This window comes from Hippoglossus stenolepis, chromosome 4, assembly GCF_022539355.2.
Source record: "Hippoglossus stenolepis isolate QCI-W04-F060 chromosome 4, HSTE1.2, whole genome shotgun sequence".
Taxonomy (NCBI): Eukaryota; Metazoa; Chordata; class Actinopteri; order Pleuronectiformes; family Pleuronectidae; genus Hippoglossus; species Hippoglossus stenolepis.
Window position 1 is genome coordinate 10,833,533 of NC_061486.1, and position 11,593 is coordinate 10,845,125.

Here is an 11,593-nt window from a genome sequence, read left to right on the forward strand (position 1 = left end):
TATACTTATAAGTCAGAGGCAAGTATTGTACTTTTTACTCCAGCTACTTAGCAGATTAGGATTTTTCACTCAAACTAATTTATCAGCTAACAAATATGAAAAGTTGTAATAGATAAAACCCCTCAACTGTATATAAAGTAAGCAGGATCAGCTCCTCGCCAACCAACTTCTATACAACATTAAAATGCTGCTTATACTTGTAATTGCATCAGTACTCAAATCATGTAGTAAACAGTAGTATGTACTGACGGAGGCCCTCTTAACTTTTCCTCTTGAAGCACATGCTGATGATACTTCTGCCCTTGTCAAGCCAGTAAGTATGTACGTTAAAGTCCACTGAGACAACATTCCATCTATAGGTAAATATTCTAGGACAAATTAATGATTGCACTGTAGCAGATAAACAAATCAAGAGACAGATGAAGTCGACAAATTAAGAGTTATAGAACCAGGTCGACAGTGGATATATGTTCATTGTGGAGGCTCCGGTTGAGGTAGTTGGAGACCACAGGTCACCTTCCCTCAGGCCTGCAAGGAACCAACACATGAAAGCATTTTCACCTGTCACAGGACCGAACTCCACCTTCTGACCTTACTATGCATACTATGCAGGCAGCCCCTCTGACCTCAGCACCGTGTGTGTGTGTGTGTGTGCACGTAATTAGCTGAGCAACTGAATAACTGTGGGTGTGTTTGTGTCAGGTTCTCAAGGAGGGTCACCAGGTGCAGGAACAGTGATGTGTGTGTGTGTGTGTGTGTGTGTGTGTGTGTGTGTGTGTGTGTGTGTGTGTGTGTGTGTGTGTTTATGAAAGACAAAGAGAGAAACAGACGTTTGAGGAACAGTTTGTGTTTAGGCAGGTGTTTGATTGCCTCATGTCTTCCATCATATTTTCAGCTTGAAGCTCTATACGTGAACAGTACAGTGTCAGTGTGAAGACATGTATTAGATTAGATAACAGAAATGCAGCCTTTTAGACAGTGAAGCTATATATATCATATAAATACAATAATACAGTTGATATCGGATTGACACACTTTTCCATGTCTATTTGACATCATTTAAGCTGAAGAGATCAGTTGGATGCATCTTTTGCCACTTTCCCCTAACTGAGTTTTCTCTAGATATGTTCTTTATCCCTTGTTTTCAGGTGTGGGATTTAAATTTCACAAACAAGTTCTACATTTGGTTAAAATCATGAAGACGTTGTAGATTTCCGACAGTAATATGACAGCCATACTGTAAACAGTAACAGAAGAGGTGTTGTAAAACTGCTGCACAAAAGAAAGGTTGTATTCTTTGGGTATATACAGAATGGATGGTTTTCTGTGTCAGCCACACCTCGTCTTTGCAATCTTTCAATGGACGACCTCAGCTGATCTCTGGGATGAAACTGAGCCCAGGACCTTGATTCCGGGAAGATCCTTATTTAGGTTAGTTTTGAAATGTATTTTCAGCATCATTATCCGGTAACAATTTCTGCCTGTTTGATGGAACACTCTGTCTCCTGCTGTGAAAAAAGAGAAATCAGTGAACTTCCTCCTCCTTTGTTTTTACATCAACCTGCCTCCATTCTCACCAGCACTACCTCATTCTGAGACCAAACCGAACTGACTCTCCTCACTCAGAGCTTGTCCTCAGTGATCAGTGACATTATGTAACCCTCCATATAAGAATGAACCATCCTTGTCTTTCTGTCATCGCATTATCTGAAGGTGTTGAATGGCAAAAAGAGGGGCACTTGATTGACGGGTGGATGCCTTGGATGGTGTAGCCTCTCACCCCGTCCTCCCACACTCTCACTGTTCGAGGTTGGGAGGGCGAGTGGAGGGAGGAGGAGGAGGTGGGAGTGAGGTGCAATGGGTGTAATTCCACAGTTCAGGTTTCACTCTGCGGTCGTTGCGGGAGGAGGGACGAGGGAGAGAAGGTGGGGATTGTGGGAACTGTGCGAGGATAAAGAGCAGGGAGGGAGCCCTGCGGTTTGTCTGATTGCTCCCGAATGCATCTTTCCTTTTCTTGTTATCCCTGTCTCAGTCGGCCCCACTGATGATTTAATCCTCCACCTCAACTATTCGGATGAGGACAACAGGACAGGGACTGCAGAGATGATTGGAGTCTTCACACAGCAAAACATAAAAATGTAATTAAATACTCCCAGTTAATTGGCTTTCTACATGACAAAACAAAATCTTTTCATGTATTAGTGAGGGCCTCTCATTGCCACAGGCCTTCCCTATAGGAAAGCAAACATACAGCTGATAAACTCCATTTATTGTGAGCATTTTCAGAGCTAATCATCATAAATTTAATCTGGATTTGTGATTGCGATGCTACTGCCAGAAAACTATACCTCTTGTCTATAAAATCCATGACTACCCATGAGGCCTAGCTGTCCGATGGCTCAGCCAGCAGTTTTTGATACTCTATTATGGCTTATGCAGTGGGTGGGGATCTATGTCAGCCCTGGAGTGGTTTCCTTTTTTGACACTAAAATAAGAGATTCTCAATTGCTGTTGGTAATTATGCATCCTCAATGCAAACTAACTACTGTGGGGTTCCCCAAGGTCATGTTGTGGGTCCTATTCAGTTGGCCTTGCATATACTTTCCCTTTGGCACATAAAAAGTCATTGTGATGGTATCTGCTTACACTCTAATGTGGATGATACTCATTTATACGTCTTTTGAATTGAAGTTGGAGTTGGAATAGGTGTTTTTTGTTGTTGTTGAATTCAAAGAATTAATTACATCAACCACTAATGTATTATACCTATATGCAATATTTCCTCTGTTGTTCTTTTGATGCTTTTGGTTTCACCATTTTTCATATGCAGCCTTGTAAGTTTAATTATTGTTTAGTTGTTTAATGATAATTAGTTTTTGGCTTTTTTCCAATAAGACTATAAAGGGCTGCCTTTGTATAAATAAACATTGAAGGTATTTTAGAACCACTTACACAAATGTTTTGATAAATTAAATTGGTATTTATCTATTTATCTTGTTTGTATTTCCGATATTATGGATAATGTGGATAAAGTGATAGATGCATTTATCTATCTATCAACTCACAAACGGTCCAATAAGAAACAGGAATGGCATCGCCTGAAAGTTAATACTATCATTAGATAACAAATAACCAAAATGACAGATGCTTTCTCTTTACATCAACATATTTTTTCATTATAGAGGTGAACAGTATTTAACAAAAGTTGTGTTAAAGTGTGTGCGGCATATTGAATCCACCGTGACATGTCCTGATTGTGTGTTTCTGTCCTGCAGCGACTTCTCCCAACTTTCACACCAACAAAAGCTGAGACACAGCTATTAAATCTCAAAGTCCACATTACTACTGCCCTGGGGCACGCGCTGGTCAGAAAACACACGCACACAATGTTGGCCTCACCCTTCCATTGGTGGACACGATTATGTCCTCATGTTGTGATTGGCTTGTCTGGGTGCTGACACTGGCCTGTGCAGGGTTTGTGAGCCGCTCAGAGAGGTGTGGACTGCAGGAAGACAAAGGGCACTAGGGGACAAGAGAAAGATATCCACTTGCTGTAGGGGCTTCTGCACTGTGTTCTGCAGTGTATCACCTTACCTAACATAATTGGGTCCATATGAGCACCAAATGGCGCTGGCTGTGGCGCCCAAACAGACGAGCCGGGCAGAGTTTACCAGAGGGAGAGACGTAGGATGTTACCTGTCGCCAACACTGTTTTTTCTGTCTCTGTGGAGATGAACGGACAAACTGACTCATCTGGGTCTGAGGGGCTTCTGTCTTCACTTCCTCCTTATTCTCTATAACACAATGGTAATTGGTAGGAGTGGGTGTGTGTGCATCTGGTGCAATAACCCCCCCCAATCCAACCCCACTCCTCCTCTTCATCTACACAGCCCCCACCCTGTTGAAAGCTCATTAAAAGACCTGCTGTTAATGAGCTAGAGGGATCATAGAACTTCATCTTCATTTTTTTGGGGGTGGAGTTAAGGCCAGAGATGCTGGTGCAGAGGTTTTTATGCCCTTAAAATGGAGTCAGCAATTATCCCAACCCCTTGACACTCCCCACCCACCTTGCTCTGCTTCCTAACGTGCCCACAAACAATAACCAAACTGCTGCCCCCACGCCTCATCAATTTTGTATCCTGAGAATTCCCCGTCGCTTGTGTCCCATCACAGCTCGCTGCACCCATCCCACAACCTGCTGGATGACTGACACCGTCTCGAATAAATCTATACAACCACACATACCAGTAAGGATGCACACACTCGTATACCCACACATTCACTGGAATTACATTACAGTGTTTCCAGACAAAGCCGCCAACATCCCAAAAATGTAAATAAGGAGTGAGGGTCCCCAAACCAAACCCTCAAATTAAAAATTAATAACTCAGCGCTGACTGTGGTCCTCAGAGGAAGGACCCACACTGACGGAGACAACATCCTGGTGAGAACAGACACTTAAAAATAGTTTCAAAAGCTTTGTAGTGGGTCCCAGAATGAGAATTTTTTTTATTATTAATTAAACATGCATGGAAAAAAACAACCAAAAGCAGAAAAAAATTCCACGATACAACACATTTCACCTCAATTCTTTTATTGAGGATCCTCATGACATGGTACAAAATGCTGTGGAGTTTACAAAGACAGTAGAGTGGTACAGCTTCACAACAGCCAGCGTTCAGTGCTGGGGAAAAAGTGGAGGGGATGTAACAGTGACAGGCAGATAATATTATTAATAACAATAATAATAATAAGTATAGCAACAGCAAGTATGTGAATCTATGTACAAAAATATTGTCCCTGAACAGTTACACTGCATGCATTCGCAATCATTCATCACATATGAACTGGTTTTCCCTGACACAAAGTATAGAAATCGTGGTATTAAAGTCCTCACAGTAGTTATGAAAATGGTGGTGGGGCTCTACTTGAAGTCTCACTCTGGACGTGTGTTTGAATCCTCATCGCTGACACATGAGGATACATCTGAAGCACGACACGGGGATTCTGACCCGCTGCGCTCAGGACGCAAGGTCACAGGACAGAGGATTCAAGTAGAGGAGTTTTTTTTTTTGTCTTCTGTAGACATACAACATTCGAACAACTTACTCACTCACTCAAGTGCTCTCTATGACCGCACCTCTCAACCCTGTAGTTCAGCAGTGAAACAGACTTTATCAGCTAAACAATCACCAACATGCAGCATTCATAAATTAGGAATAATAACGCAAACACAGGCAACAACAAAAGAAAGAAACAAACAAAAGGACAGTTTTAAATGGCTGCAAAACATGCACAAGCTTCAAGCAGTCCGGCACTTTACAAATGTAAACAATGAAAGAGAGGAATTACCGTCACGATACTAGGTACACAGAGAGGAAAATAATGATACACACCCGTTTCACATGGAGATAAAATGGCAAGGTGTTTTCTTATGCATAGAAACTAATTATGGGAAAGCATCAGTAGGTGAGACTTTAAAGTCCCCTCGTTCACATTTATAAAAATAGAAAAACAAAACAGAAGATGGTCCATACATACTGTCACAAAGTCAGAGCACAGCCTCGCGTGGCCCCGTGAGCCCTGTAAACATTATGTTAAGTGACAAGTGTTGTGACAAGCCAGCGCTTTTAAAAAGAGGAGTGTGAGAAACTGCAGGCGGACAGTGTTTGGATTCGAATTACCCCTGTGTCTGTTCAGGACGTCTTTAGTCTTTAAAAGGTCTTCTCAAAGGAAAACAGCTACAGGTAGCATAATATCCCCCCTCCCCAATCTGTTGATACTGAAAATATATTAACATCGCTCTATTGCTAAGGTTTTTGTATTTGTTAATATTCCATATTATTCGTTCTCTGTGTTATCTGACAGTTAATATCCGACACCACCTGTCCAGTGGGTCACCAGAGAGATAAATCACTCGTCTTTTGCATCCTGCGCTGCAACATGGTGATCAGTTTCCTGTGTCGGTGTGGACTGTGGCGGTTCACTTCCTGTTCAGCAGCTCTGGTAATCTCCCTGTTGAATGTCACAGCCTTGTTTTTTCTCTGTGGTCTGACAGAGCTGAAGGCACCTAGTTTCAGCATACGATGGGGGAAAACATGGCCGCTGTGTGCGTTGGTGCAGACGGAGAGGACCAGACTGCCGCCTGCTGTGATATTGCTGTCAGGGGATGGGATGATTTCTTTCTATTTGCATGCTGAGTTCAATCCAGTGCAGTGTTATGTTAATGTCACCAGTGTGAACAGCTCACACAGCCGAGCTCACTTCCGCACTGCACTCAGGTGGGAGTGTGCTCACTATGGCCGGACTCCCGCTCTCCGTATATTCTGCTTGGATCTGGCCCTCCTCCAGCTCCATGTTAACCTCCGTTTTGCTCTCCATTTCTATCTGATCCAAACTGGCTTCATCCTCCTCCATTTTCACCCCCACTGCTTCTTCTTCTGCTTTTATCGCAGCCAAAGTTTCGGCAGCGCTGGCCTGCGCGTACGCTCCGACACTGCCGTGACTCAGGCCGTGCACTTTCTTCAAGTGTTTCTCCAGAGTGGCGTAGACGGTGAAGGGCACGCTGCACAGCTGGCACAGAAAGGAAGCTTTAGCCCCCTGGGCACCGTGGGTCTTCATGTGGCGCGTTAACTTTGAGCTCTGGGCGCAGGCATAGTTGCAGAGGCCGCAGCGGTACGGCCGCTCACCTGTGTGGCTGCGGCGGTGCACGGTCAGGTTGCTGCTGTTCCTGAAATGTTTTCCGCAGTACTCGCAGGCCTCATCTTTCTTTTTCTTACCGGCTGAACCAGCCGTTGTGTTGCTACTGTTTACAGCGACGCCAACACCTCCCACTACAGTCCTGCGGTCATTCTCCCTTTGCCACTCCTGCACCGCCTCGCTGACTTTGGCTGAGCTCCATTCCGTCTCCTGCTCAATGATCTCTCCTCTTTCATTCTCCCACTCTCCAACTCCTCGCACTCTGTCGCCCATCTCTGGACGTTTGGGCGTGCAGTTGCCACTGGCGATGCCGCTCTCACCACTGCCCCCAGTCTCTCCGCTCTCCAGTGAGCCTTCGGAGGGGCTGGCGCATGGCGAGGTGTGCTGGGGCTCCCCCTGCCCTTCTGCCTCCTCCTCCCCTCCCTCTCCTGCCTCTCTCTGGCGCTGGTACAGCCGCAGCAACTCCCTGTCTGGCGGTCTAACCTGCGAGGTCAGCAGCATCACGCCTGAAGCTATGGAGGGGTGTTTGGGCAGGGTCAGGTCCAGCTCAGAGGGGCCCTGGGCCCTCACATCCTTTCCCATGTTTCCAGCTGGTTGCATTTGAAACCTCCCTCTCATCCCCTGTCTTCCTATCTCCTCCTCTAATATGATCGTGTCCACCGACTCATATCCACTTCCTCCAGCATCTCTGTGATTGCTCCTTATATGACGGGCCAGCTGGCCACTCTGGGCGAAGGCCTGTCCGCACACTCCACAGTGATAGGGCCTTTCGCAGGCGTGGGTCCGGCGGTGGGTGGACAGGGCGCGCAGCGACTGGAAGTTCTGGTTACACAGCTCACATTGGAAGTCTGTCTGGAGGGTGCCAGTCCGAGGAAAGGGAGACGCTGCTGGTGGAGAGGAGGATGGAGACAGCATCAGCCCTTCGGGTGAGCTGCCAGTGGTGCTGTTATTCCCTTCGGCGAGCTCCCTGAGCCGCACTGAAAAGTTCAGAGCCTGCAGGTTACTGGAGGAGGAGGAGGTGTGTGTCTGACGGGAGCGACCGTGGCGCAGGGCGGTAGGTTGAAAGGCTGACGCAAGAGCTTGGCTCAGGTGGCGTGGGTCCAGAGTGGCTGCAGCAGGTTTGTGCTCTTTGAGACCTTCTCCACCTCTCATATCCATGGCACCGTCCATGTCCTCCTGGTAGATGCTGAAGAAGTGTGTGTGCTGAGCGTGCTGTAGGAGCACCCATGCAGACGGAAACACACCATCACACTGCTGGCAGGTGAAGTAGGACGGCTCCTCAGGCACTGGAAAACAAAGATGGATAGATTTAGCAATTTTGATTCATGGCTGGTGGAAAAAATAGATATAGAGAGAGAACATATCATTCTTTTGAAATATCTTGGAATGAAACTGATTTGTTTGGCCACTTTGGTGAATGAGGAACTGTGAACACAAAATTGACATTTTTTGCCAGAAGCGAGCAAGAAGCTTTGTTGGCAAAACAGTTTCCTTGTTACACATCCAGCAGATCCAAGGCTGTTTGTGTCCACCTGATGAATGAGTCCAACATTAACTCTCCAGTAAGCTCGGTTTAAGTTATAAAATCTGAACATGACAATGAGAATCAGGGATCAGGTCTGAGCCAGGTGAGGCACAAGAGAAAAAGTAAAAGTGAGAGGAGAAAGAGATACGATGGTTGGACCCACAGCGGGGTAGAAGCTGAAAGGTCGACGTTCACTCTCCATTCAATGTAGTCTCGTGAAACCAACTTTGTGCACTACCAGTTCATCACTAATACAGCAAATACACTGTGTTTTCAGAGGTTTTTTTGGAAATGAGGGGAACTGAAGGATTTCGTGATAACTATCTGTGGTTTCACCTTTTTTATACCGATTATTACAGCTTGAAAGTTGAAAACATGACAAGGAGTCTCTGGGATCAGGTCAGAGCCAGGTGAGGCACAAGGTTAAAAAGCAAGAGTTAGAGAGAGCCGGATAGTCGGAGCCACAGCAGAGCGGGAGCTGAAAGGCCGACAAAGAGGCACGCTATGTCGCAAAGTACATCTGGAGATATTTTTATATGTGGATAGCTTTGTCTCCTCACCGAGAGCCACTCTCCAATTAAGCTGCAAATTGCTAATTAGCAGAACGTAGCAAACGAAGGCTTTATGCAAATCAGGCTCTGACTCAGCCTGCTTGACAAATGAGGCCGTTCTGCATAAATCAAAATTGGAGAGAAGATCCCCAAATTGAGGAGGAAAACAGTTCTTTTTGGAGAGGTTCAAAGCCGACTCTGGTATAAGCCTCTTTCATGTTTCCTCAAGTCAAATCCTTCTGTATTTTACTGGAGGGGGGGAGGAGAGTGAAGATGAAAAAGACAGCAACTGTTTCTCTTTCTCCCTCTTTCCCCTCGCCCGCCCTCCCTCTGTCTGGAGACGAGAGGAGCCGCGGTTGTTCATGTCCTTTAACCTAGCCCGAGGAGGAACCCAGGAGAAGTTCAGATACTTCTTTTAAAAATAGGGTGAAGAGTGAGAGCGGAGGAGGAGGAAGGAGGGAAAAAAACCGATAGACAGATAGGTAGGTCAGGGCTCGGGAGATGAAAAGAAAATTAGATAAAAAAGATTATAATGTGGTACGGGGGGCCGAGAGACACCATGAAAATATGTCACCCCTTTGGATTGTACTTGAGACCCATCCTCCAACCTCGGCTCTCCTCACCCTCCTCCCAAAACCCTCCAAATCTTTCCCTGAAGGGGTGATGGGGGGGGGGCTTTTGTCTCGGGGTCCTGGAGTGAAACACAATACCCAGCCAGTTTCTCTCTCCTACCCGCTCCCTCTCTCACTCCTTGTCTTTTTTTTTTTCCTTTCGCAAGGATTCCCATTTGGCCCGGGGTAGCACTTGAATATTAAGCAGAAGCAATAACTACTAATTAAAAATGCAGATTGGCTGGGAGCACTAACGAGCAGCAGGCAGAATCTCTTCTCCCTTGGGAGGCAGGGGGAGGAGAAAAGAGAGAGAGAGAGAGAGAGAGAGAGAGGTGGTGGTGGTGGTGGTGGTGGTGGTGGGGGATTGAAAGAGGGCAAAGTGAAAGTGTGTTGAAGATGGGAGAAGAAATGAGGATGGGTGGGGGGTGAGGGGGAGTGAAAACAAACAAGGAGAATAAATAAAAAGGAACGAGACAGATGCACGCGGCTCTTCAGTAATCCATCCCCCTACCTCTCCGCTTGAATACAAAAAAAATGGATGGGGGAGCGATGCATCGTGGGATAACTGCTCCTTCACTGACGTTCAGTTGCCCTCCATCACAAAAAAACAGCTCGAGCAAAACAAGACTTCCGACCACTCGCGAGGCCGAAGGTTCGAAACCTGCTCTGTGCCATATTAACCACCCGGCAACGGAGGAGATGAATCTGGGTTAAATTTACGTTTAAGAATAAAAAACACGAAATTTTTCGAATAAAACTTTAATCAAAAACTTATCCACTTCTGCATTATTCACAGCACCGCCGTGCTCTTTCCCTGCGGCCTCGTGCACGTGTGGGGTTCGTTGTATAAACTGCCAAATTACAGAAGTCTCTCGGACTGCGAGTGAGAGGCAGAGCAAGAGATGAGAAACAGGCCGGAACAGAAAAACATGAGAGGTTGTGGACAAATGGAAACTGTGCGTGCACTCGTCCCCCGAGCGTTACACAAAGGAAGGAACTGCAAACGTGTGTGTTCATGACAGAGAGTGTTTCAAAATGTGCAAAGGGCCATTGGCACCTTGTGTTTCTCAAGATGCTCTGACCATTTGCAACATCCTCTCATACTCACAGATGCACAGTCACCTCCACATACTGACCTTTGCAGGGAAAACACAACACAGCTAACATACAATGAACGGGAACATTTCAAAAATAATTTCTCTGACGATTCATGAATTGCTTGGGATTTGATGGACTTGACCCCCAGAGTGAGAAGCTATATTCTACAAAACCCTCACAGGCATTTTTTTTCACTTTTCTTTTCTTAAAAATCAATAGACAAGAAGTGAAACAAGACCTTTGGGGAAACCAGTGCTAACGTATAATAATATTTTATGCAAAACAAGACGAGAGGGATGCCTGAAGAGACAGAAATTATGAAAACAAGACGGGGGGAAGACAAGAGAAGATGATGCATGCGATGAAGAAAACGCAGGAGGAAAGAGAAGATTCCCAGGAGCTCAGGTGGCTCGGCCCGGGGCAGTGGGAGCTGGCAGAGGAGCCGCACATGATGCAATGTCCTCCATTACAGTGTCATGATGGCGAGCAGCGCTGCACGAACACATGACCGTTTCACACAGCAGCCACGACTTCAAAAGACCGCAGATGGTTTCATAAAGACTGGAACATGCTGCTGTGCTGGTTCTGAGAGAAACGTGGCGTCAGGCCTCTGTTGTCCAGCGCGCGGCAGGGCGACAGAGAAACATGTTTACGTGGCCCCTTCACCTCAGAGACTGACAGTCAGGGAGATGGGAAGCAGCTCTGGAGCTCAGGTGCTCAGTGTGGGGCCCTCAGGGGACCCCAGTGCACTCCGAACGCTCCTGACTCCGATCCTCTCCACACAATTAGCCTGTGCGTCACTAACTCACGTAGGTCTGCTAATGGCAACGGCTAGCTAATGAGCTGGACTCGGGGAGGTAGCAGTTGTTAAATGAAGAGGGGGACGGTTGAAAGGAAAAAAAACAACAAAACAAAACAGAAATACAGAGTCACCAATTAGCAACCTGCCCTCTTTTACTGGTTCTCTCTCCGAGTGCTCACCTGCTTTGCTGGGTTCCGCCTTCACACCAGGCTCCTCCCCCCAGACTTGGTCCCCGGCCGCCCCTCTCCTCAGCTCTATGAAGCCCGGCCCCAGCTTGGCGTTGGCGACGCGCTGCTGTGTTCGGTTG

General features: G+C 46.4%; 2 protein-coding genes across 2 annotated transcripts in view; both read right to left on the reverse strand.

Moving 5' to 3' along the window:
• Positions 1-758: 758 nt before the first annotated feature.
• The window catches only part of LOC118105889 (CLK4-associating serine/arginine rich protein), a 26,726-nt gene continuing 15,891 nt past the window's right edge, over positions 759-11,593 (reverse strand). The window contains exon 23 of the transcript XR_007032611.1: positions 759-803. The gene's annotated coding sequence lies outside the window, so the exon portion shown is untranslated. The remainder of the gene's footprint in view (positions 804-11,593) is intronic.
• Positions 4,479-11,593, reverse strand: part of znf296 (zinc finger protein 296) — a 10,103-nt gene continuing 2,988 nt past the window's right edge. Inside the window, exons 2-3 of the mRNA XM_035153890.2 lie at positions 11,466-11,593; positions 4,479-7,985 (exon numbers count right to left, since the gene is read on the reverse strand). The exon at positions 11,466-11,593 is cut by the window's right edge and continues 238 nt beyond it. Coding sequence (XP_035009781.1) covers positions 6,247-7,985; positions 11,466-11,593 — 1,867 coding nt within the window. The 3' untranslated portion in view covers positions 4,479-6,246. The remainder of the gene's footprint in view (positions 7,986-11,465) is intronic.